The sequence below is a fragment of the Balaenoptera physalus genome (genome assembly GCF_965194825.1).
Source record: "Balaenoptera physalus genome assembly, chromosome: 17".
In the NCBI taxonomy this organism is placed as follows: domain Eukaryota; kingdom Metazoa; phylum Chordata; class Mammalia; order Artiodactyla; family Balaenopteridae; genus Balaenoptera; species Balaenoptera physalus.
Window position 1 is genome coordinate 62,890,471 of NC_138895.1, and position 27,907 is coordinate 62,918,377.

General features: G+C 37.1%; 1 protein-coding gene across 7 annotated transcripts in view; it reads right to left on the reverse strand.

Moving 5' to 3' along the window:
- The window catches only part of TRPS1 (transcriptional repressor GATA binding 1), a 262,703-nt gene that overhangs the window by 192,119 nt on the left and 42,677 nt on the right, over positions 1–27,907 (reverse strand). For 3 of the 7 annotated variants that reach the window (XM_082433127.1, XM_082433128.1, XM_082433130.1), the window contains exons 2-4: positions 20,448–20,607; positions 16,446–17,374; positions 1,997–3,123 (exon numbers count right to left, since the gene is read on the reverse strand). In XM_082433127.1, the coding sequence (XP_082289253.1) occupies positions 1,997–3,123; positions 16,446–17,374; positions 20,448–20,484 (2,093 nt within the window). In that variant the 5' untranslated portion in view covers positions 20,485–20,607. Of the gene's footprint in view, positions 1–1,996; positions 3,124–16,445; positions 17,375–20,447; positions 20,608–22,782; positions 27,877–27,907 lie in introns of those variants that run through there. The other 4 variants (XM_082433133.1, XM_082433132.1, XM_082433129.1 and 1 more) reach the window with 3 other exon arrangements.

Genomic DNA, 27,907 nt, shown 5'->3' on the forward strand with positions numbered 1-27,907 from the left:
TAGAGACAAGTGCTGCTAATTATTTTTAATCTAATAAAATACTGAGAAGGTTGACTTAAGTTGACTTAAGTTCAAAATGTACTTTCATTTTGTGTGTCCTCAGAAGGGTTCCAAGACCATACAATAGTCAAAGATTAAATTAAAACTCACCATGGAGATTTTGACTTATTCATGAAGTCACTTATTATACTGTGAAGTCAAAATCTCACAGGGATCTCATTTATTTAGATGTACTCACTGAGCACCTATTACCATCCTGGCACTACTACGCTAAATCGTGCAGATACAGCAATGAACAAAATAGGACTAGTCTCTTCCCTCTGGAGCTTACTTTCATTACTGAATATTAATTAAACTCTGAGATTATTCAGTAGTATTTTTATTCATATTTATTTCTTAGATTTTTTTTTGTTTGTTTAACCAAAACATATGGAATCTCTATTTTTCCAGCCAAGTTTTCAACCAATAGCCTCAGCTTCCTCAAAAAAAGCCACTCATCCAAGGGATCTGGTATCTACATGCATCAATGTGTGTGTGTGTTGGCTAATTTCTTCATGATTAAAAAAAGCCTCCTCCTTCAAAAAAAGAATGGGTTATCTAATTTCTACATCGCTTAAGAAATGTACATGCACAGTATACACACAAACAAGGCTCGGAAGAAAGCTAATGTCTGCTTGCCCCAGAAAAAAATAAGCATGCAGCTAACATCAAAAGAGCCAGAAACACTCACTGCAAGTGTGAACACATATTTGATCGCAAGACTGTGTCTTTCCCAGGGCTGACCTTATAAATTAAACAGTGTAAATCTCAAGGAAGTGTTTTCTGAACGTTTAGATCCACTGTGAACATTAGGATGCCCTTCAAATTAACATGTAACATTGTTAGCCTATTGTTGGACATAAACTGCTTCGTTACTGGTGACTGAGAAAACAGACACACACTGGTACTAACACACAACTTTTTAAAAGAATAGGAGGAACTATTTAAAATCTCGGGATGTGAACATTTAAATAACCAGATTTTTAAACTAGGATATTGAGTTTGCATATGGAAAAGCCCTTAAAAATAGTAAATAAAGCTCTTGACTTTGATGCTTAGAGGCATGATAACAAGAGTACCCAATACTCTGGAAGTAATATCTGAATGCACTATGCTACCAGGATTTTACTAAATCATAAGTTCCATAAGGGCACTATGTTTATGTTCTTTTCTCCTATTTTATAATCAATGCCTGGCACTATGTGTATTTTTGGAGTTAATTAGTTAAGAAATGAATACATAAATGAAATAAAGGTATGTATTCTAAACTCATCTCTAGAAAGTATGAAAGATGAATTGGGAAAGTTAATGTCTATAACGAGAATAAGATGAAAGTAGAAGGAAAACACTAACACACCCTACATCTATTTACAAATCTGAAACAACTTAAGCAGCTTTACTCGCTCAGAGTGTACAGAAACCCAAAGTCACACATATTACAGAATTCTCTACTTCACATTACTGTCTGTACGCAAAACAAGGATGTTGCTTAATTTTTTAAAACTAGAAGAATGTCCGATTTCATTTTAAAAGAAAAACGAGCAACATGTTCTCAAGCGGATTGTTTCCCAGTTGGAATAGAGAATAGTACATATTATAGTGGTATCTTTCATTTGGAAGCCGCTCCATCAAAAATCATGGAATATGGGTTCATACTTAGCGAGGACAAATTAATGAATTGCGGTAAAACCATCAGCAATATCAGCATCATTGAGAATTTTAAAATATATTCAGTAGATGGTATGAAACATAAGAATAAACAGTTTGAAACAAGTGACCAAATTAAAATCTGTGGTTATTACATCTACCAATATAGAATCTGCAGTCTATGATCTTACAGAACATGATCTTGTTCTATAACTGCCCAAGGTCACCACAATCATTCCCAACAATTCTTGGGTCAGCCCTCTGGAGACTTTCTATCATTTTCTCACTATTTTTCCCCCGTACGGCTTACCTGTAGTGTCGGGAAATCTCTTCTTCCACCTGGGTAATGAAATCACATTTGGTACATGAGTGTTCTTTGCTTTCCTTGACAGCCGGCTGCCCATCCGATCCTTGCAGGTGATTGCCTTCTTGTTTGACGTCCGATGCTTGGGACTCATGCACGCTCTCATAATGAAAGAGGAGCACATCCACGTCGGGGGTGGAGAAGGAGCACTGGTGGCACTGGTGTTTGACTCTTGAGCTTCCGGCCGCCCCCGGAGACAAGTGCAAAAGCAAGAGCGCACAGTGGGAGCAATTACTTTTTCTGCAAGCAAATGGATAAGTAATTTCTCCAAGGTGCTTTTCTGGGCTGCAAAGGCCTCTGGGACAGAATGGACAGTGTTTAATGGTACACTTATGAATGTTATGGAGCTGTTGATAATGACGGAGAAGTGGCCCCACTACAATAACGTCGGGGCCATGGCTTTTGGAATATCTGAAGTCGCAGAACTGACAATTGTAGCTCGTGACCATATTATCCTCTGCTCCCTTGCTGGAGAAGTCCTTCTTCTTCGCCCCACTAGAGCCCTTGTCTGCCTTGGTCATTGGCTCCCCTTCTGCACTTTTGGCTAGATCATTCTGATTAATGACAGAGCCCCTGGACAGCTTGTCATTCAATTCTGGGTTAAGGCCACCTGACGGTGCTCCTCCATGCTGCTTGCCGTAATGTTCTAGCAGCTTAAGTGAGCTCGATGACTCGCAGCTGAAACTACAAAATTTACACCAGTAGTAACTGGTGGCCTCTGTACCATTTTGTCTGGAATCAAGGGGTTTGATGGGCACCGAGTAACCAACAGGAGTGTCATCTCCTGCCTTGACTGTGATCTTGTCCTGCCACCTTCCCAAGTCTCCGGAATCACTGGACCGAAGTGCAGGGATGGATTTGTTAGAGTTCTTCTCCGAAGGTTTTGCACCCTCAGAGGAGGGGAGAGAAGCTTTTATTTTGTTCGGGTGAGTTTGAAGAAAATGTTGTTCTAGTTCCGTTGATGAGTTGCCCATATAAGTGAAATTGCAGAATTTACAGCGGAAGTACTTGGTGTTTCCTTGGCAATCTGGTGTTTTCCGTCCAATGCCAATGAATGTCCCACCTGAAGTGACCTGGCATAGAAGAAATGGGTGTTACTTTAAAGGTATCATTAATTCAGTGCTCTTTGTGGGAGGGAGGAGGTGACACTGCCAAGTATTCCACATCCAAAAATACAATAGTACTTCTGCTATTATGAAATCACTTGAATAATCAGAGCCAAAGAAATTCACTCTCCATTACTCAATAGCGACTCTATGAGAGGCTCATTATGCAAAACATTTTTGGCCAAAGTGTCTGATGAAGGTAAGTAATAAAAGTACTATAACTAATGCAAAGGATTTAATAATATATACTTAAAAAAAAAAAAACCTACGAAGAAGACTTTCAATTAAAGAGGTTTTACTACTGCCTCCTTCAAATCCCATTCCCACGGAAGCAGCCAAATCACGTGGGGATTTCTTCTCACAAAGCTAAGGGTTGCCATCAAAACCAGGGGCAGTTGCTCAGAGATTACTCAACGCAGGTGTCCTCCAAGGAAATCCTCTGTTCAGTTCCTACAGCAATAAGGCTGCAAAGATGAAGTCTATCTTTTGGGTAAAATAAAGGTGCTAAATGACCACACAAAATGGCTTATGGTTAAAGCCCGAGCATGCACAATTAGACTGAAAGTAAAATGAAATCATCGGTGGGCTTGAAATCTTGGTGAAGGAGGATCAATGTAAGGAGTTTAAAATGTTTCCCAATCTAGGACAAATGAAATAAAGAAAACCTTCCAGGGCTTTTTTTTGATTAAGGCTCTGTCTCATAGAAAAGACTCAGCCCCTCCCATGAGCGGGTCATGGGGACAGTCAAGGGCCAAAATAAAATAATTTCACCATAAAAATCACCACAGCTCTGTTTTCTATCCAAAATTATAAAATTGTGTATAGTGTTAGGGCAATCAAGGCCTTCAAAGGGCATTTTATCTAAAAGTCTTCTCTGGTGTACCACATCAGGCAGCATAACTAAGTGCCACCACCCAGCAGCCAAAATTCATTGTTTAAAAGAGTTTTTGACAGAAATGTTCCAAAGGGGGAGAAATGTCCTCTTTCAACAATCAGGGAATTTTTGAATTTTTCCAGCAACCAGATGTAATAGATTAAGCACGTGGCATAATCGTGTTCTTCCTTCTTCCACAGCTGCTCAAAAATGACATGTGTGATCACTGCTCACATCCAAATCACTCCATGAGAAAAGTCTCGAGCATCTCAAAATCATTTAAAAGATTCTACTTAATATGCAAATAATATTCCTTTAGCGCACTGAGAGACATAGTTGTTCTCTACTACACAGGACTAAGATTGAAGTCCGTTCTGCCACTTAAAGAGAGGTGTGACCTGGATCAAATTACTTAACCTCTCTGGCCAACAGTTTCTTCACTGGGGGCCACCTTTAAACTTACTTCCAATATTACAGTTGGAGGAAATGTGCATGAACGCATCAACAGCTCATTTACTGTACACTAAGATTAATAAATTACGAAGTTCTCCCACAGCCGTTAATCGAAGGATGACAATATTCCACTTTAAACAGTGTCTATATTCACCATGGCAAACACCCAGATTTCAGTCTGTTGACAGCAGAGCATTATCTAAGCAGAAGGGCAAGAATGGGGGGCACCCTCCCAGGCAGCAACCTGACAATTAATCACTGGTGTAAAGGATGTCAAAGCCAGATGACACAAGAGAAGTCTAACACCATTCTAACCTAACACTTTAGTGACCAAAGCAAATAAAATTTGCACTGAAATGTAATGCATAATATTGCAAAATTCATCCATTTCCCAATTCGCTAGAGGTGAGAAGAACCTTGTTTTCAAAAACAAAATGAACCTTTCAGTGGGATGCCACCTACTCAGGTACTTGGTTCAGGAACTTCAATTTGAATCAAAAGGAGCAAATTCAGAACTATCCCAACCTTCTCTAATGTGAGCAAAGAAAGCTAGTGTACAAGCTCTAGACATGGAAATTTGCTTCTCTGAGCTACCACATTGCTTCAGAGTTGCTGAGTTTCCTTAACAGAAAATGTTTCGAACTTCTGCTTGTAGAACAGGGATTCCTGAGAAACCATGACACATCATCACGATTTCTTTGATTTTGCAATCTTCAAGCCTCATGTTCCATGCCCACACTGAGAGGGCTGAGCAAAGAGCACATACAGTCTTAAGAAAGCCCTAAACTTATGATTTTGAAGGGAATTTAAATTATTATGAAGCATCACAACATCCCTTCCAGTATTTGACATCAACTTTAAGAGTCAGAAAATCCACGCTAATAAAGACTAATATCAGGTGAAGAGAACATTTCATACCAAAAACCGCCAGTAAATCATTTTGGTCTGGGATTAACTAAGCTACTAAGAAAACTGCATTAAATCTTTAAAGTTGGCAGTGTCTATGTGTCTAAAGGTTGTGTCTTCAGCCAACTCCATTGTTTAGGATGCTTTTAATGCTTATATACTTTATGCTGAAAAGCGCCTTCAGACTACCCACTGCCCTTTCAAAAACCACCCAAGCAACCAAATAACACAAGGATCTAACTTAATGGCAAGAACAAAAATACTGACACTTGTACAGATTATCTATTTGCCTTCCTGGTAAATAGCAGTTAATCATATTAGTATTACCTATTATTAAAAGCTAATATAATATTAGAATTACATATCTTACATATTATAAAAGCCAACTTTGGAAAACATAATTACTCAGTGTTCTATTCCTTCTCTCTTTCCAAAATAAGGTTTTAAGGTTACATTTGTGGCCATTTCTATGCTATCTCTATAAGAGATGTACCTTAAGTCATGGTGAAATATGACTGTTGTACAATATATCATTTAACTGAATTCTGAAATAAAATATAATTTATTATTTTAGGACACCATACCTAAGACTAAACCATACCCATTTCATGTTCATGACCCACAAATGCTGACTTAAAACAATTCTTTTCTAGGTTAAACCCAAATACACAGGAAGAACAGTTAATGCAAAATCAGTGTTTTGCAGCAACAGTTTATTTAATCTTATTGCCAGGAAACAGCACCTACACATTCAGAGAATTATTTCAAACTTTCCAAACGGTTGAACCCAGCAAGGAATAGAAAAACTTATTCCCTAGCTATGGCTATACTAAAAAGAGACCACAAGCAGAACAAAGAGTGTAAACTTCAGTCTTTCTTCTTTTGCTAACCAGAACTTTAATGATAACGCATAATCCAGCAGTGCCTTTGATACAGATATCCACATTTAAAAATTCCTATTAAACTGCAAATTCTGTTTGGACTAAAAATTACACGTATTCATTCATCTATTTAGTAGCTACTGGGTATTTAGCTTGTGCCAATCTCTGTGACAGACATCAGGATACAACAGTGAAAAGCTGGACCGCAACTCTGCTTTTAAATTACTTATATTTTAAGATCAAAATTTGTAGGTAAAATCCTTTATTTATTTGTATTTATCTTTACTTGCATTTGTTTGCTCCCAAGGGAAGTTCTCAAGTTAAATCCTGTAGAAAGACACACTATTTAACCTTCTGGCACCTCAGTTTCATCATCTTTGTGGCTATAAATAATATTGTACACTTTGCCATTTTATAGGATTATCGTGAGGATGAAGTGAGAGAATGCATCCAAAAAGTGATCTGCAAAAGTCTACATTACTGCTGTCCAACAGAACTCTGAGTTGATGGAAATGTTCTGTAGTCTACCCTGTCCAATACGGCAGCCACTAGCTAAGTGCTACTGAACACTTGAAACAGAGCTAGTGCAACTGAAGAACTGATTTTTTTAAATTTAATTTGTCGTTTTTATGAATTTTTCATAAATTTAGTTTTAATGAATTGAAATTTAAATAGCCCCATGTAGCTGGTGAATACCATATCAGACAGCACACTCTACAGTACTATTCACATGAATGGGACTATTATTTAATAAAATGAACTATCTCTTTGAATTTCTCCCGCCAATGAAATGAAAAGACTAAACAGAAGGGGAAGTGGTAAAGTCAAACTCAAATACTTGTCACCCCTAGTATTCTTAGCTGTAAACGTAAAAGATCAGTTCTGTTGTTACTAAGCTAATGCTTCCATTTACATTCCTTCTTGGACTGAAGGAATGGTATTACATTCATCTTTGGAAGTAAGCAGGAGCTCGATACACTTTGGTTGAATGAACGAACTAGTTATTGGAGATGTGAAATCTCCCACTTACTTGGGCTACGGGAGCTATACTAATTCACGGCCCTATTATCATTGACTCAACCTGACATATGGGCTTCTTCAAAAGACAAGACAAATTGCATCTTTCAACCCAAAAACAAATGACTATGGGGTCATTTGCTTGAGAATTAGAGCTATACAGAAACACCCAAGATACCTGTTAAGGCATGAAAAAGAACAAATTTTAAGTTGTTTTTCACTGATTGAGGACTCTGATGCCTTTTTATTCTATTTTAACCTCAGTTCTAAAAACTCTTCCTTCCATGTAGTTTGTTCCATGCCTTTCATTTATAATTTATCTACATATGGCTTTTCACAAAAATGTTTCACTACAGAAGTTAAAAATATAAAAGGTTGGCTTTTTTTCAAGGTCTTTAACCTCAATTTAGCTCTTTCCTCCTAATAATATGTAACAAAAACTAGTAAGAAAAGTATCTAAAAGAATATGTCAAAGGGAAAGATCTTTTAAAGCCTCAGAACTCTTAAAATGACACTTTAGCAAATGTACTTATTTTCAATGGAACAAAAAGAGTTGTTTGAACTAAACACAAACTCTTCCTCAGATGTGGTTCATATTCAAGGACTGTAATTGATAGCAACAGAGACAATTAGGAGGGTACTAATTTAAAAGGACTTGAGGTTACGGGCTGATCGTCAAAAAAGTAAAACCACGACTGTAAAAAACTAAGTTGTTAAAAATCACTGTTCAAATACTGAAGTCACAAATAACGTGAAGAAATCTGTCAGGGCCAATCTTGGCTGAAAATAACTAAATTCAGAATCAATGTGCTAATCTACATAGGGAATGTTTCCGCGTTGTACAATGCTTCAAAACAAACTGCAGAATATAGAGTGTGCCTCAACGATGTACCTTTGATGGAAATTAAGTATTTAAAAATTTCAATAACAAATCTAATTAAACGGCAGTCACCTCAGTCGCATGCTATCATAGCCTATTCTTTGTGTCGCTGGAATAAATCCCATATACATCTTTGTCATTGGATTTATAAGAGCCAACTAATTTTTTGGGGGGTGAGGGCAAAACCTAAATTGGTAGAGGTGCAAATATAAGGGTAAAATACCGCTTATCCTTAATTATCTACATTTTTATAATAAATGTTTTGTATTTACAATAATAAACAGTCTATCCCAAACTGGTTTTCTCATTTTACTCAGCATAATATCAATCTAATTTTCTATGGTTATTTGGTATTTGGACAGATAGAAAACCGGTAAACCTTGAAGTCAGTCTCACTAATTTAGAAGGTAATCTCTTAGGGGAAAATATGCAAAAGAAAACTGAAAATGCAGTGCAAGTGGATGGTAAGACTGAGTACATTATCCACAGCGTTCCTCTCCTCCAGCTGATCTGCCATTGCCGCTGGCTCATAACGGAGATAAACAATAATTGCATGTTTGTCCTAAAGAGGGTCTTAATGAGAAAACAGAGTTGAATCACTGTGGAACATCCTTCCTCCAGGGAAGGGTGATTTGTGGCATGCCTACTATGTGCCAAGCACTGGGAGACACAAGGAAATGACAAAGTCCCAAACCCCCAACGTGTCTGCAATTTTAGTGCATAAACTTCCCAGGTAAATAGATGACAACAGTGGAATATGTGCTTCTGCTGAAAGCTGTACCAAGTTCCATGACTACACAGAGGAAAAGCACCTAACCTACAGTGACTGGTCCACAAAGGCTTCCGGAAGGAGGTGACAACTGAGCTGTGGACAGATGAGTTGGCATTTGGGATGAGCCTCAAAGGCAGTGATCTCAGAAAGGTTTTTCCGGTGCAGGAAACAAAATGAGTAAAGCATAAATGAGGATGAAACAGTGCAAGTTGCTTTCAGGAAATGTGGAGGAAGTTTGGGGGTGAGAGAGAATTTGGAAAAGTGATGTCTTAATGGAGAGTCTACATTGAATTATACAAGTATAATTAAAACGATCTGCTTTTTTTTATAGAAAGTAGACCTATACTTCCTACAAAACACAGGAAGACAGATCTCTAAGTGGAATTTTTAAAAATTAAAGAAAGGAAGGAAGGGAGGGAAGGAGGATGGGTAAGAGAAGAGATGGAGGACAGGAAGGATAAAGAGGAAGGAGGGAGGAAAAAGAACAGAAAGAAACAGAAACCAAAGGAAGGCGAGAAGGGGGAGGAAGGAAGGGAGAGCAGATGAGAAGAGAAAGAACAGAAGGGAACAGAAGAGAAAGTAAATAAGTAAAGAAGCCACTAAGAATTTACTAAGTAAACATTAAGGGTGGTGCCCGGGGGACTTCCCTGGTGGCGCAGTGGTTAAGAATCCACCTGCCAATGCAGGGGACATGGGTTCGAGCCCTGGTCCGGGAAGATCCCACATGCCGCGGAGCAACTAAGCCCGTGCACCATAACTACTGAGCCTGCACTCTAGAGCCCACGAGCCACAACAACTGAACCCGCGTGCCACAACTACTGAAGCCCATGCGCCTAGAGCCCATGCTCCACAACGAGAAGCCACCGCAATGAGAAGTCCGCGCACCGCAACAAGCTCACCACAACTAGAGAAAGCCCACACACAGCAACGAAGACCCAACGCAGTCAAAAATAAATAATAAAATAAAATAAATTAAAAAAACAAAAAAGGGTGGTGCCGGGGAAAGAATAAAGAAGGAAAGACAGGACAAATCACTCCATTGTTTGGACAGAGATACAAATCAGAAAGACATCCAGGAGAACTGACATTTCCAGCCTGACTGACCTGAAAATGGCAGTCTAGAAAAAAGGAGAGGAACACAAAGTTGTTTTAGGGAAGGAACTAACAACTTTACTTCTACACATGTCGACTTTGAGATGCCAGTTGGAATATCGAGGTGGAGCTACCTGCCCATCAGCTGGAAAAACAGGTCTTAGAACAAACCACTGTTTATTATTAAGATTCCCAATATGTTACTGGACTCATGAAAGAATGCAGGTGTTCTTTATCTTACATCAACAGGTCATCTAAATATTAAAGGAGAATTGCTGGACAATTAGACTTTCTTTGAATTCTCAAGCCCCTCATGGTAGCCCCCAGTTTCTTCACTTTCAGCATCCGGGGACCTCACACAGCTCTGAGCATGGCTGGGGAATGAGTACACTCAAGTTAGACAGTCTAAAAGTATTCTGAGTTCCTCTGTCTCCACACCCATTCCATTACTTACTCAAAGGCAAAGAGTAAAACCTTAATTACCCAGCCTTGGAGAACATAAATGGAAGCTGGGTGCATCTCCTTAACACTGAATCTTCACAGAAAAACCAACCTAGATTGTGCCTAGTAATCAAAAGAGGGGAATACAACTCTCAGACCATCTACTGAATCATAAAATCCTAAAACGAAGCCCTTCAAACAAGGGGACTATGAAGTAAATCAAATACATGGATGAAGTGTCCCTTAATGTGGGGATAAAGCACTGCATCCTTAATTGATAAAATCAAAATTTGGCCCTTATGCACTCTATCAGAACTAGTTTCTGCAGCCAAAGTACCAGTGAAAATGAATCACAGTAATTAAGAAAAGACAAATCAGCAAAATTAATTCTCTTTTCAATGATTTCAATTATAAGCTAGTAAGTTCAAATAAGGCAGCATTACACTCCAGGGTTTGGATAAGAGATCATCTCAAAGAAATCGCTGAATTCCCCAAATTCAATGCAATTCACAGAGTATGCATCAAACAGCCCTGGTGTACCAGTCTTATATCTCCTCCCTTACATGCGGCTGGTCTGTCTTCCATCGCTTTTCTAGTTGCAGTAAACTCAGTCTTACAATTGGGAAGGCCATATATCATAGTGGTTGTGAAGACAACTTTCTGTAGCCTATCTACCCTGGTTTACACCCCATTTACCCCACTTCAACTCTGTGAGCTTGGGCAGGTTACTTTCATCCCTCTATGTCTGTTTCCTCATTTTTTAAAATGGACATAATAGTAGTGTCAACTTCAAAGGTTTTTATGAAGATGAGTTAATTAATACACATAAAGAGCTTAGATCTACATATACACATAAGAAACCCTTAATAAATGCTAGCTCTTATTAGGACTGAATCCAAAATTGGGGGAAAAAACAGGACGTATGTGTAATTTTGATTATGGAAGCTAAAAAATAAAAGAAGGATAGATCATATTTAAAGTAATACAGAAAAATAAATTTTATATTTGATTTCCAATTAAAATTAAACACGGTCTTCTCTGATATTCTGAACATGCATAACATTGACTTTAAACTTCAGAATCATATGATGAAGAATTCAAGAGGTCTATGGTCTAACGATTTTCAGACACAGACTCCAGGAAGGAAATCAGAAAATGAAAGAGAACGGCTCTTTCTCCCCACTTTCCTGGAGTTAGCATACTACTTATGTATCTGTGTTTCCAACAGCTGCACATATGCTATAATTACAATGACCCAAGAAACAAAAAGCACTGAATAATCTGCTGACTTGATATGGTTAGCAGAACATGCCATTTGGAGATAAAATTTTTATTGAGTTGAATAATGCTAAATTCGATTGAATGCACTGATAACCATGATTCCTTCTTCTAAACATTCTGCTTAGAGAGAAATACAGATATTCAAGAAAGTGATACATGTTCTCTAAACGATGGCAAATAGACTGAAAATCAAAGAGGGACTGACATTTATCATACTGACCCTCTTGTAACAAAGCCAAATGGAGATTTAACCATCATGCAGGTAAAAGGATTAGTGAAGATGGTCAAACTGTTCCATCCGTGTGGCTACATTATAAAGCTCAGCTATCTTCATGATGAAAATAACCTGGTAAATGCCAGAACACTGCTTTGCTTTTATGGCCTTAGGGTGAGCATATGTTTTATTTTGCACACTTTATTACTTGTTAAAGAGACACGGTCCTGAAAATAAGTATGGGTTCATATGCCAAACATTCCGTACTCTAGAGAGAGTCTGAAGTGATTCAAGTCTCATTCACCAGCGTTTCTAAAGAGCAATTGTCCTCAACTCAGAAGAACAAAGCAACAGAACCTGCTAAGATCTACAGCTTCCCTCCTGCTCCAGGATCAAAGGAAACAGCAAGGCAAAAAATAAATATTTGGAGGTTAAAATTCAAGAAAATTCAAAATAGACCAAAATAAGATGAATGTTCTCTGGAGTTTTCTTTTTTTCCAGACCAAACTGTAACCCCCTGTTCAAATGAATGTACGGGCACATGTTAAGAATTTATAAAGCTCATGGAGTTAAATATGTTGAAAATGCAAACACAGAAAATGACTTCCTAGCTCGAAAATCTGTTCTTCCTGCTTCTAACATGACATATTGTGCAACTCTGATAAAAAATATTTATAAAACAGAAACGCAGGGCTCCTAACTCAAACACAAGACAATCACTGAGATTCTTCTGTTAACCTTAAAATTTCATTCAGGGCCAAAATGAATTTAATAGCTGGCATCCTGTAGCTCCCTTCTTAGAGGCCTGAATAATGCAGAATAACAGGAAAGGTTTCCTAATATGAAAAGGCACCATATACACTGTGAGCATTTATAAACTTGGGCTAGCTTAAACACTTTCCCGTGGGAAGCACAACTTGACAAGACTCCGACTTTTATAACTTGATCTGAGGGCTAAGAGCTCCCCCATAAAGATGATGCAAACACCCTAATGCACCACACATTAAGCCCTAATGAAACAGCAAAGTCCGCGTTTAGCAACGCAGGCCTCCATTCAGTGATGGTTTAAATATAAGCATAATAAAGCAGATTAGAAAGAAAGAGGCTGTAATTACTTTCTGAAGAACTCAATCTCTTGTCCTATTATCGGTCTATACGTGAGCCTCAAGGGCTGAATACAGGTAGTAAAAATTGCATGAAGGGCTTAGCCACCATGCCACATCCATTATTTTTAAAAATTTAAGCACAATAATTGATAAAACACGCAGGGGAAATTTAAAAATTGAGAAACTAACATCCGGGTCAAGTCAATGAGTCCTAAGCTAGCCATTGTATCTTTCCTTATTTTTTCTTGGTAAAGGTCTATATCTCTTCTGATTTCAGGGCTGGGTATGCTACCTCATGGTGTGTGAGGGATCTGAATTCAACAGACTCAGAAGTGACAGTCCAGATTTTATGATGGCCCTTTAAAATGACCTCCATTATCTGGCCGGGGCTTTGTCGATTATGAAGTACAAAGAAACGTTGTTTGACACTATTTTTACAAATTCGTAATTCTTTGACTTCATGATGTGTAATAAAACTTACACAGAAGTGGATACCATCAGTAAAAGCAGGTCAAAACTTCAATTATTAACTTCAATATATGTCAAATAATCTGAACTTGGAACTAGAAATCTTAAAATTTGTTTAAATTATTTCTTTTTCCCCAACCGTATATCTCATGTTTGCACTCAAGTCAGTTTGAATTATTTAAAACCATCCATGCCAAACCAAAATATAGATCAAAGCCACAGAGTCCTTAAGTCCTCCACTTCTGGCTTCTGTTCCTTTTTTCTTGGCCTAAAATGTCATAAATCTATCATTAACCACCAACTGTCCTGAATGTTAAAAAAAAAAAAAAGTTTAATTGAAAAAGATTAATGAATCGCTCATCTATTACTTCAACGAGCTTAAATTACAGATTGATATCAATAATTCCTGGAATGGAATGATTATTTGTCTTTAATCCTCGTATTTACCAACATCTTCTTTATCAGAATACACACAAGCCATTAACTTGCTATCAATTTCTGACAAAACTGCATTAAAGAAATTCTGCAGTCAGCATTTTACTTCCCACAGCTTTTAGTCTCCACATAGCACACATGCCAAGGAAAGAACCTCTCAAACGGCATTTCAGCAACACAAACATATGTGGGTGAAAAAGGGGGATTTCAGATGCGCTTTTATTCAATTTACACATATAGCGAAGCTGCCTGATATTTATTTCAGCATAAAAATATTAATAAGTTATTTATCTTCAGACATGTTTCTGCATCAACATCTGGTGTGTGTGTAAAGTATTCAAGATTAACATTTGGCCTAAAGTACATTTAGTGTGCTTTTCCCAAACTGAAGAAAGTTAACTCTCTTTAGGCTTCTTTCTCTCTCCAATTGTTTCTTCGAAAGAATCAGTCACTTTTTCCATAGATCGCTGTTTTCTATTTTTAGCCATATTATTTCTCTTTGAAAAAAAAAATTGATTTTAACAAGATTATCTCCCTCCGTGCGATTTCCTACCATTTCTGTCTTCTTTACTGGGCACTGCTGCGAGGATTTAGGAGACAGCAGAGTCTAGGATCAGCTGTTTTATTTCTAGTTCTATTAGTTCAAACTCAGATAGCTCCCACATCTGTTTTATTTCTAAAATCACTGCCCAGGAAAAGTGTCCAGCTCGTTCTACCCAAACATAAACTTTACTATAAATAACTAGGAACCTAACAAATAACTGTTTGGGGGAAATGGAAGTGTGTTTAAAAATCTGAATTCTTCCAAACTATAGGCCCTTAGTAATCTTCGTTTTAGAGCCTGCCTGACAGCCCAGATCAGCTTCCCTCAGAAGTTGTCCCCAGAGTGAACAAACTGAAACCCCGGCCGGAAATCCAGGTATTAACATCATATTCCCCGCTAATTATAAAACACCATTTCACATACTGACATTATTCACTTCTAACCCTTTTATCTAAAACACGTATTTGCTTTCCAATCATAGTTTGACAGCAGAGTGTATCTGACACAAGCCAGTGAAATGAGATCTTTAATAAGACAGCAGTTCAAAGCATGTAGCTTTCATGCATAATAACTATGTTGGCTTAATTTGCTGCGCCACAGAAATCATTCTATTTGTGGAAATTCACAAAGTAAGATGGAATTTTGAGAGCTTTACAAAGATGAAACTGGCTTTTTAAGAGTTCTTCTTTATCTCCCTTAAAGTGAAAAGATTGCCATTCTGACGTTTTTAAAGGACTTGGAAATTTCTCTTCTGATCCTTCTTACAAGTATTGCAAAATATATTCACTACCTGTTATTTATAACCCCTTTGCCTGTCTTTCTTAATTGGCACTAGGTCAAAAGAGAGGTCTAGAACAAATGTGCTGTAGCCACTGAGTTGATAAAAATGATTGATATTTTCAGGGATTGAGGAGGTCAAATAAGTGTGATGCGATTTCATTAGTTCTCAGGTACTTCTTCTAATCATTCCTAAAGAAGGTTAATATTAAACCGAATATGTTTTGAAAACCCTGGCCTAATAATACAATAAAAATCTACAGACTGTAACAGAAACTAATACACTTTCTCAAGCTGATTGTCAGTTTCAACTATACTAAAATTGCTAAAATGAAATGAATACATTACTTGAGTCCGTTCTGCATTTCATTCTATTTGAAATGGTAGGTTTTTTTTTTTTATCTCACATATGCCATAAGCTAACACAGAAGGGGTAGATCAAAAAGGTATGCCAGTTTTAATAAAAGTAGAAATCTAAATTACTACTAAATGCTTTCATAAATTATGATTTTCTTTAAATGCAGGAAGGAATGCTTTATTGGTCCACACCAAGGTCATTCTGGTGTCCCTAGTACTTACTCACATTGACTTCTTTTTAAATCAATGTAAAATTTTATTCCCAAAGTTTCATTTGCAATTATGTTGCCTTTTCAGTAGTACATCTCTGCAACCATCAGTGTGACCCAACTCTGGTCCAGTTTGGCAGAGTGTAAAATTAAATCCTCATCCAAGACACAGGAAAGACCCTCCCTGAAGTAAAGGCTATAGCAAAAGATTTATAATCTAAAACTAGAACAAAGCACGAATTACTATCATGTAGAACCATAAAGATTAGTGCCATTTTTGGAAGACTCTGAAAACATCAAATTACCATGAAATATGTCCAGAAATATGAAGCCAAGCTAATTCCATGAAAAAACTTTTCCCAGCCTAATAGAAATGTTGGGATTATTTTCCATGATGAGAGGCTAAAGATAACTCTGAATACACATTTGGATGAAACAGCTACAGACTGCGTCTCTCTTCTGCTCCATTGAGCAGGCTACCCCTTTGGTATTGGGAGCTTGATTTTAACGAACATGTAAAAATTCACATTTCGTTACTAACAACATTTTCTGTACAAAGAGATCACAATACAAAGCACAAACCTGTACATCATAGGTCCCATTTAGTAAAACAGGCCTTGAGGAATTGATATCCTGCAGCACACCAGAAAGCACGGAACGGTTGACTTTCTGGAAGTCTTTGGAATGGCTGAACTGCACCATGTTATGAAGGGCCAAGATTTTGCTGTCCAGCTCAGCATCCTGCCTGGTGCGGTTATGCAGTCCTAAGTGATACTTTCGGAAGTGCTTAATCAGATCTGTGGGGTCGTTGCCATAGTAACCGTATCCACAGATATTGCATTTAAAGTCCTGAAGCTCTGGAGACAGAGGTGCCGGGTCTGGGTTGTCATTTACCAGTAAGTCGGTTTTCGATTTATTTAGTCTTACACCCCCATCTGAAGGCACTTGTGGGTTTTTTGAGGCCACTGAAACTGGGCTTGAGCCTTGACAATTGGCTTGACCACTCTGCGCTTGCCCTGTTTCCTCCGTAGCCTTCGGTGACATCTTCTGATCTTCCTTTGTCTCCAAGGAGTCCCCTGATGGGGTGCAGGCCATATCTTGAGGGTCATCTGCCTCTGCTCTTTGAGGAGACTTCAAGGGCTCACAGACTCCCCCAGCAGCTGGAGATGAGAAAGCCAACATATTTCTCTCTGTCACCTCATCATGTGGATAGGAGGGAAGGTTTCCTCCCTTACTGGGGCTTTCATAATTGAAGCCAGCCTTCTCACTCAGGATTGAGCTTTTTAAGTCCTTCTTACTGCTAGAAGACGGATCTTGGACATGCAAGCTATGTTCCTCCTTATTATTTAGTTCTGCAGCATCACTCTGATCCGTATTTTCTGACATCTGATCTACAGAAAATTCTTTGTTCTTTCCAGATCCCTTGCTTTCTGTACCGACAGGCTCCAGGGTCTGGCCCTCGCCTTCACTAGCAATGTTTCTCAGAGGGGGGTTCTTTTTCCGGACCATATCTGTTAAAATACAAGGAAAAGGAAGATACAGGGTTATTTGAAATTTGCAGGCATGTAATCTAATCTAGAACATTTTACTTACTCCATGCAAGGCTTTTTTTAAGGCACATAATAAAAAATTTTCTCTAGGAAAAAAAAATCTGCTATTTTTTTTAAAAATAGCAAAAAATTGAGACTGATGCCAACGATTTACATTTAGAATTATTTTTGTCACAAAGGGTGGCTCATTTGTTATTTTTAAATGGTTTTATGAATACCAAGGTATTATTATTACTAGCTCTATCATCATTCCTATTACTTAATCTTGGCTGCCAATTATATTTTTTGCTCAGCTTCTTTCTTAAGAGTTGATAGATAAATGCTTCTCTATTTATCCGTGTTATATACTATGTGTAATATGTACACGTTATGTTTATAGAATATATACACCTGTTTATGTTTATAGAATATACATTACGTGTTTATTTATGATACGTATATGTGTATACAAACAACTATAAAGTGAAACTCGATATTGTTACACACTGTGCAACCGAGATACCAATATAGTTTCAACCAAAATATCCTCACAGTCAAAAGACAGAAAGAGCATGTTATAAACAAAGTGAAAACTGCCCCTTTACTTCCAGAAATGGAGGATAACAAATGTTTCATCTCTGCCGTACCGATAAATTACTTTAAGCCCCCTTTGGGGGACTTGCCTGAAAGAAGGGGGACCTGGTACACGTCATAGTGGCCAGGTTGGGTTTTACTAGGACTCCATCTGGCATGATGAGAACCTACCTAAGGCCAGGGTTTCTAGGCACAGCATGCTGGAAACAGTACCTATCCCACCATCAGGAGCACACTGGAAATTGACTAAAGTAAAATATTCAATTGAACCATGTGACATTGCCATTTTGTAGCTCAACATGGCAAACTGTTAGCAGTTTCCTATGGTTCACCTTCACATGCTAGCTCAACTGTGCCTTTCAAGTTAGGGTCCACATAAGAACATTGTGGGGAGTCTAATGAATCAGAACTCTAAGGGTATACGGAGATAAGAAACAAATTGTACTGTGTCAATAAAAGAATGCAGTAACAAAGGCTTGTGGAGAATTGACTTTCATGGCCCGTGTTCCTTCAGCCTCCAGCCGAAAAACTGCAAGGGCTCCGTATGTCGTCACCCCAACTGTCTCTTGGAAAAATCCACCTTCTTTCTTTACTAGCTGACGCTACCACAAGGGCAGATTTAACAGAGTTAGTTACACCATGATTATCCAAAATGTCCTTAGAAAATCTAAATTAATAGCATGTTTTAGTCATTCTCATCTATAATTTCCCACAACTGCTGAGGAACCACACTGGCTTTGGATATATGGGTAAATCTTCGCTTCTGAAAAGCTGGTCAAGCAAAATTTGTATAATATGAATCACTGAACCAAGATAATGCACTAGATACAGGATAAGGAATCAGTTACAAGGTAATAATTCACTTTCTTGAACAATGTCAAAAACAGTGTAACTGTACTTAAGAGAGTATACTGCTCTTCTTATACACCGAGAATGTTAGTCATCAAAATATCCATAGAATCTCCCACTTGGAACGAGAACAACAACCAAAAGAAAAACCATTTGGGGTTTCCAGTGAAGGTGATAGTCATGAGGCATGTAAACCTGCCTGGCATGGGGGGGCAAGGGAGGCAGTATGGTCTTCACCTTGGTGTCATTACCATTAGCTCCTAAAATTAACTCAGTCAGGTAACCATCGTTAAAAAAAAATGGAACACTAGCTAACTAATTTATCTTCTAATGTTTGCATTTTAATGTCTTATCTGTTGCTGTTGACATTTTAGACCTCTAGTCCTCTGTCAGAACAGCCAGAACTTGGGAACTTGTACCAACACATGGAAGATTGGAGGGCAATTTTACTGGTAGTCAACAAAGGGAAAACTAAAAAGGAAAGAATAAAAGGGAAGCTTAAAAGAAATAAGTTACAGTCTAAAATATAAGAGTTTGAGTAAAAAATATACTGTTTTAACTTGGCCTACAGAAAAGGAAATACTAGTTTATAGAGTATTCCTGCATACAAAAATGTGATGATTTGGTACAGCATTTCATGCATTTCCCTCCAGAATTTCCCGTTTGTTTGTTTTTCCATTGGATTTTAACATTTCCTCCATCATATAAATAAAATCTAACAGTGATGCACCAAGATGAAATAAATAAGGCTACACAGAAAAGATAAAAATCTATATGAAAGGCAGGATTCATGAAGAAAAAAGGATGAAATAATCCAATTCATTAAGATTATCCTTCCATTCAAATGAAAAGAAAATGGTTTATGCCCATATATTAAGGTCAAGGCGATGAGAAAAACAGCGACATCTTACACAGCAAGGGAACTAAGATAAAATACTTAGAAATGAACAGATATAAATATGTCAATAATTGAAAAAAATTAATGTATTTTCCAGAACCAAAAAGTTGGATCTTGCTGATTTATTATCATCATGAAGAACAGTAATGGGTCATAGTTTAAAAACTACTCAACCAGCATCTATAGTGACTGAGAGAAAATATGATTGGATTAAATTATCATCCTTTCAAATTTCAGTTCATTCTTTCACCCAAGAACAGACCTTTACAATCCATATGACTCACTGAATAGGGCCCTTAATAATATACATTGCAAAGAATGTTAAACTGCTAAAACTTCAAAGAAGTATCAGAAAGGTCATTTGGGTTTCATTTTTTTTTGTTCTGGGGGAAGGGGCATGTTCTTTTTAGCTGCTTTTAAAAAAATGATGGTTAATTTAGTTGACTACACTTTGAAGTAGTTAGAGAAAAAATAATTTTTTACTGGAATTACATCGCTATAATTTTTCAGAATGACATATTATGTAAATATAAGCACATTCACAATACTTCTAAGTGGAAGAAACTCCCCTAGCAACTCGTAAGTTAGATACCGTAAGACCAGACCCACCCTCAAGTTATTATCTCTAAGACAAATAACAGATTGCATGACATTGTACTGTGTGCCAAGAACTTTTCCAGTTAACAATTTCACTTGAAAAAATAGATCACATACTTGTAAAATCATACCCAGCATTGACTTCATAAGGCATGTGGCTTTAGAGTGCTTTTTTACAATTATTAATTCTATTAGTCAACTAGCAGGAGGGCTAATGCAATTGTCTTAGAAGACGCTCAGAAGACACAGAAGACATTTTGAGAGCTGATCTGTACATCTGCAAAACAAAACAAAAAATATTTTCCTTCCTAAATGATGTAAACATATTTTAATGGATCACACCTAAAACACATTAATATGCCAGCACCGCAAGCTGCTTGAAAGATACCTGATAAAAGCATGAGTAAATCTTGAGCAAGATTTTTCTCCCTCCCCTGGGTTTTAATAAAGCAACAGGAGAAGGAGGAACCATGATATAAAAGATTATAGAAGTCATTTTCACAGCAGACTGTGCTGTTGGCAAAATTAGTTAACCTCGAACTCCCCCTGAACCTTAAGGAACACAATACTTACCTACTCTGGGGTGGGGATAAAACATCTTAATTAGTAATCATGGAGGGAGCCTGCTTCTGGAAAAGATACAAAGTGCACTTGCCTATCTGCACCGTCACAGCTAACGACATGGAGTGGTACCCATAACTAGTCCCCTCCAGACTCACAGTACCAGTGTACATATACCACGAGGCTGAGAAAAGAGCTATTTCAATGCCATCAGGAATTCTGCATCAGATCTAAGTACGCCTTACCAAGAGTTACAGAAACATTACATATTATAACATGTATTATCTTTTTAGCTATTTTTAAGTCATATTTTCACTCTTGATAAAGAAGATTGTAAAGCTATGATTGAACCAGCATTCAACCATCCTTATATCATTTTTTTTAATCTGAATGAAATTATTGAGGCAGATACTGCATTAATGGTCATAATATAATTAAACAGATGTACTACATATATACACGTGTGTGTGTATATATACAAAAATATATATAATCACATCAATGAGCCTTACTCATCAGTTTTGCCAACTCTGTTTTAAACTTTTTCATTCTATTGTACAGCAATATCCCTCACACTGACTACCACAAAAGTTCAAAATGCCAGTTACAGAAGGTCCACTATAGACAACCGTTTAGACAACGGGGCAAAAAATTAACGAAAAGTGAATTGGACAAGGAGGAGCTGAAGAACCTACATGAGCGCTACGAGGCTCAAAAGTGCCCACTTCAGTCCTCTACTTCATTATGAGATAAAAACCGACCTGGGGGCTGGCTAGGGGGCCAGAGGGTAACAGTGAGCGTTTCCACATTTACATCATTTTCCACCTGTACAAACACATGAATGCATATCACGTGCCAAGATTGTTAAGCAGGTTCAAAACGTATTTAGCTTCCTAAAAATGCTCTAACTGTATTAATTTTTATTACTGAGATATAAGACATTCCATTTGCAAAAATCTCAATTTCTATTCTTATCTCCTCCTAAACTAAAACTTAAATCTATAAGTCTTCTTTGCATTTTTAGTAGAAGAATTTATTAGAAAAAAGCAATAGCGTACTGCACTGTTTCTGTGTTACAGTATCACTGAGACAGGTTTATGCAGTGGAAACAATCAGCATTAGAGCTTAAAATATAATTCTGGTAACTACATCATCTCACTGATTAAAATGCTTAAATATAACAAGAAAAAAATGGACTTATGTTCCCAGAATGGCACCTTCACAGCAAAAGGAATCTAAGTTTTCTATTATTACCCAGATATTTTAAACTGACTATTATTTATTTAGTTTTATTTCATCTATATGAATATATAAGTACGTATGTATATAAATATGTATGTATAAAAATATATACACACACATACATTTATGAAATACTCTTGCTCAAATAACCTTGCCATAGATAATCAAATGCATTATTCCACCAAAGGAATCAACTATCACAGTAATTTAAAAAGAGAGCTGAGATCACACAACCATCCAATGCAAATGAAGTTAAGAATTTATTTCCATTAGATGAGAAACTCCTTGAAGGAAAGAGATATAAACTCTATGTTCTTTGTGGCATCTTGACCCAAAACACAGTAAAGAATCAAAACCTAAGAAGGTAGAAGGGTACACAAATCACACATCCAGTTTCTGACCCTGATTCAGATCACCAGCTGATGTAATCAAGGGCAAGCCCTTTCCCTTCTCAGAGCCTCTCTTATCCGTATAATGAGGGAATTACAATAAATTATTTCTAACCTGCACTCTGCCTCTAAGACTCCAGGATGGTTCTGCTTAAGCGCTTTAGTTTTACCTTAGAAAAGCTTTACCTAATTTTCTTGAAACATTACAAAATGTTAAGCCATCAACAACTAAGGGTAGCATAAATACCACTGACACCTACCATTCACTGTTTTCCATTTTTTCCAACTTTCATTCATCCATTCAACACATGTATATCCAACGACAGCTATGTGCTGAACACATCCAGCAAGAGGACTTCATTTTATTATTTGTCATCATTTTAAGAGAGGAAGGCTATTTTTCAAAAGTAAAGAAAAAATTATAAGGAACTCCTCTTTCTAAAAAAAAGCTGAAACTTTCGAGTACTTTTCCAAACAATAATTTCAAGTAGGTGCACTTTCAACTGATACTTTCTCTCTCTCTATGTATGTACATATACATATATATGTGTGTGTATGTATATCAATATACATACACACACACACGTATATATAAACACACACATCTTTATATATATATATATATAAAACCTGAACAAGACTAAAAAGATAGGGAAGCAAGACTATGTAATCTGACCTCAATCTCTAATTCTGCTGAGTATGATTTTTATTATAAGTAGCAGCTCTTATCATCATAATATATAATACCAGATGACATTTTCTTATTGTTTTTCCAGATAATAAATCTTTCAAGGGTTTAAAATCAAAACGTTACACAAAAAGAAAAGATATCATAGTCTTCTCCTTAATATATGTTTCTTCCAGGCTTCTTTGTATCAACAGCCCAAGAGTACTGAGTTATTAATTACACATTTCATGTAGCTTTTATTTAAAAAATGAAAAAGAAAGAAAAAAGAAGAGCAAATTGTTTCTTTTGATCAAAAGTCCCCCACAAAGAATTTAAAGAATTAAGCAAGTGATAGCAAAATAAAAGGAAGGTCGAATCTTGGGCTCATGGCAAACTAGATAGCTTCCATATGAACAACATATAAAGTTCAGTTTTTAAAGAACATATGTGTTTGCTCATTGGTTTAGGGAAAAAAAAAAAAAAACAAACTTGAATCCTGTCGACTCCATATATACAGATCAAAATCAGATTGCTTAAGTGAACTATAAAATGCAAGAGAACATTGTTTATCCAATTCACAAACCCAAGAATTGTTGAAGGAGTTTAAATGTTTTCTGTTTCTTCAGATTCCAGGGCAATACTTCAATGGTAGATCGCTTTTTCTGTAAACTGCTTCAAACTTCATAAATCCAGTGTCAGATCCTATTCTTTGCTATCCATGTCTATTTAATTTGCTCTCTCTGAATTGATGATTCCTGAATCTTTAAAGGTATTTCTGGACATCTTAAATCCTGTTGAGATTTAAATGTCATCACCTTCAAACAACTCCCATCAAATAAATCTCTTATTAATTCACATGAAATTAATCCATAATGATCACTTCTATTAACATATGCTTCAGAGCACAAAGCCCATTAACAGTCATCTGCACTAGAACTAACCCGAGCCTTTCTGAGATAAAATGCACACTATTTAGATATCTGATTTCAAAGAATTTTGATCCTGGCCCAAACACATTTTATTAGGCTTTTATTTCATCATGCTATGCTCTCTATATTTTAAATATCTCATTTCAAATGTACTAGTTTAGGTAAAAGGAGATAGTCTGGTAAATAAGTAATAATGTCATATTTGCCAAAATGAGTATCCACGTATCCATGTACATCTTAGAGAAATAATTTCATTAAGTACTTACTTCTATTAAAAACATTACAGGGCTTCCCTGGTGGCGCAGTGGTTGAGAGTCTGCCTGCCAAGGCAGGGGACACGGGTTCGATCGAGCCCTGGTCTGGGAGGATCCCACATGCCGCGGAGCGGCTGGGCCCGTGAGCCACAGCTACTGAGCCTGCGCGTCTGGAGCCTGTGCTCCGCAACAAGAGAGGCCGCGACAGTGAGAGGCCCGCGCACCGCGATGAAGAGTGGCCCCAGCTCGCTGCAACTAGAGGAAGCCCTCGCATAGAAAACGAAGACCCAACACAGCCAACAATAAATAAATAAATAAAAACACAACTCTGCCTATGCTATTCCCCTGCTGAAAAATTACCAATGAGATAAAGTTCAAGTTCCATAGCATGACACAAAAAGTCTAAAAAAAAAAATTACAAAAAAAATTTTTGGGGGGTTGCGTTTAAAGACTTTATACTAGAAGTCTAAATGAAACTGTAGGATATATCTGAAAAAATGAAGCATCTGCCTACTTCACTAAATGGGATAACTAAAATAGAGCAAGTGTACATCATGGAAAATCAAAGAGAAAGGGCATTATTTTTCCCTTCGTAACAGGTGAGAGGCAAATGTATTAAAGACTCTGATTTGAATAAGATTACAATTTCACTAAGCAAATTAAGAAACGTTACCATTCACTGCCCATACATAAGTCATTTTTCCTTTTGTATTCCTCTCCAAGAAAAAAAAATAATTAAAATAATCTACAATGACAACTGTTCATTCAAACAGGCCAGTCTGACTTTGCAAGTGTGCATGGGCCAGGCTCAACTTTATCCTTTCTTCTCTGTTAAACTGAGAATATTTCAACTGGTCCACGGGCAAAGAGCCAAACACAGCACTTAAATTCAAAAAGAATAGCTCATAGAAAAGTATACATGCAGCTCTTTATCTTGATGGTTATGATGGGAATTGACATTTTATTTGTATGTAAATTAGATTTCTACTGATAACAAAAATAATGAGTTCTGTGCTCCATAGGAATGCCTTTGACTTTCTTCCCAGCATTTGCCAAAAAAAATCTTTGTATATTAAAGGTAATTTAATTGTAATGTATCGATGCTGCTTTGACTGTTTTCTAATCTGTTATTCAATTGTAAAGAAAATCTCAATTATTACCTCAATCCAGCTATGTAACTGGCTTACAGCTGTCTGTGTCCTCCCGTAAGACATCTGTGTCAATCACTGCCAATCCATTTGGTAAATTAACATACATGTACAATACGGTGAACCTAACAGATGCATTCCATGACAGTTCAAAACGAATGCTCACTGTCTTCACAGCATTGTTTAAGTGTATTAGGCAAAGTTTTTGCTCATTTTTTTAAGAGTGCCAAACTAGATACAAGATTAAAACAATCGCCATGAAGGATACTGTGAGCTTATACTGGTTTTATATACACACACACACATATATTTTAAACACATGTGTATCTATGTGTTAAATATACTATCATAATATGATATTTAACAAATGTCATATATAATACATAACATAATGTATACATGTATATGTGTGTATGTGTGGGTGTGTATATATATATGTATATAAAATAGCCAAAGTGATGGGGAACATAAATTTGTGCCACCATATTCAACAGTTCTTGCTTACAACTCTGGTAAGTAACTTGCAAACCACTAAGGTACCACTTGCTCATCCCTACGGTACCAAAGGAAGCAGCTTAAAAGGTCTCACCCATCGGAGACCAATAGTCCAATGAGTACCTACCAGGTAAGGCACAAATATCACGAGGAATCAGCAAATGCATACAGGCAATGAAAGGAAATTATGAGTGAGTTCGGAGTGTTGCTCTATATATAAGTTCCAAGAGGCCAGGGATCTTTATTTAGTTTTGTTTTGGTTTTTTTTAGATTCTTTTTTTTTTTTTTAACATCTTTATTGGAGTATAATTGCTTTACAATGGTGTGTTAGTTTCTGCTTCATAACAAAGTGAATCAGCTATACATATACATATATCCCCATATCTCCTCCCTCTTGCGTCTCCCTCCCTCCCACCCTCCCTATCCCACCCCTCTAGGTGGTCACAAAGCACCGAGCTGATCTCCCTGTGTAGTATGTATTTTTAAAAGTTCATTTAAGTTAACAAACAGTACAAAGATATCTTTCACACTGTGTAATGAATACACACTAATGACATGAAATTTGGTTTAGACACCCCCTTAGTTATTGCTAAATGCTTAATGTAAGCAACTTAGCATCATTTTCCCTTCTGATAAAAGCAAAAAACAAATTATACACACACAGGTTGGAATCATTTTTCTCTTTTGTTAAGTACACTGAAATTTTTCAAAGAAAACTGGTCCTGTTTTAAATGGGAAGTATTTTAAAACTGGAAAGCAACTTCTGATAGTAGAATAGGTTAAACCACTTTTTCCTGACTCCTAGGATGAGAAAAGTTTTATGTATGAAGGAAAAATAAAGTACACACAGAATTCCTTCGTAATTTGGGTAGGTAACAGGCTTAGAAATCTTCAGCTGTAGGAACTTTTTTTGAATAAACCATTATTTCTGGACACTGCCTATGCTCACCCCAAATTTAGCTACGCTCTATCTGGAATTTTACTATGGTAACTAGTTAAGCACAGATGACAAGAAATTCAAGAATTTTCTCTACATTCTTTCCATGATATTAGCTTCAAAAAAAGAAATGTAAGGAGGTTCCTTGGTCAAAATAAGTTTAATGGAAACTGTATATTACTTTATACCCCTTCTTCATAGATCCACAATGTACATTAGCGATTACAGCTCTGAAAAGTCCTGGGAGTTATACAGTGGGGAGTCCGTTCAATTTGGACTGGAATTTCCCAAATCTCAATTGGCTTTAAGTCACATTCTACCACTTAACCAACAAAACTAATGTTCCGCTGAGCACAGTGGGAGGTGCTGCTCTGGACGGTAACTATCTTCTTGCCTTATGCATAAGGAATATTTTAAAATATTAAATAAAAGCATAGGTAATGTTTCTAAACAAAATAAGTATTCTATCATCAATTTGGCAAGGAAACTAGGATGCTTTGATATGAAGTTGACCGTTTTGAAGGGTTTTGTTTTGGTTTTTTTCCAGCATGGTTATCAACACTAGAAGAAGATCGGGCTCTGTTATCATGAAAGATTTAGATTCAGTATTTTAAAAGAATGTGTAGGGCTTCCCTGGTGGCGCAGTGGTTGAGAGTCTGCCTGCCAATGCAGGGGACGCGGGTTCGAGCCCTGGTCTGGGAGGATCCCGCGTGCCGCGGAGCGGCTGGGCCCGTGAGCCACAATTGTTGAGCCTGCGCGTCTGGAGCCTGTGCTCCCCAACAGGAGAGGCCGCGATGGTGGGAGGCCCGTGCACCGTGATGAGGGGTGGCCCCCACTTGCCGCAACTGGAGAAAACCCTCGCACAGAAACGAAGACCCAACACAGCCATAAATAAATAAATGGATAAAAATTTAAAAAAAAAAAAAAAAAAAGGAATGTGTAATGGCAGAGGGTA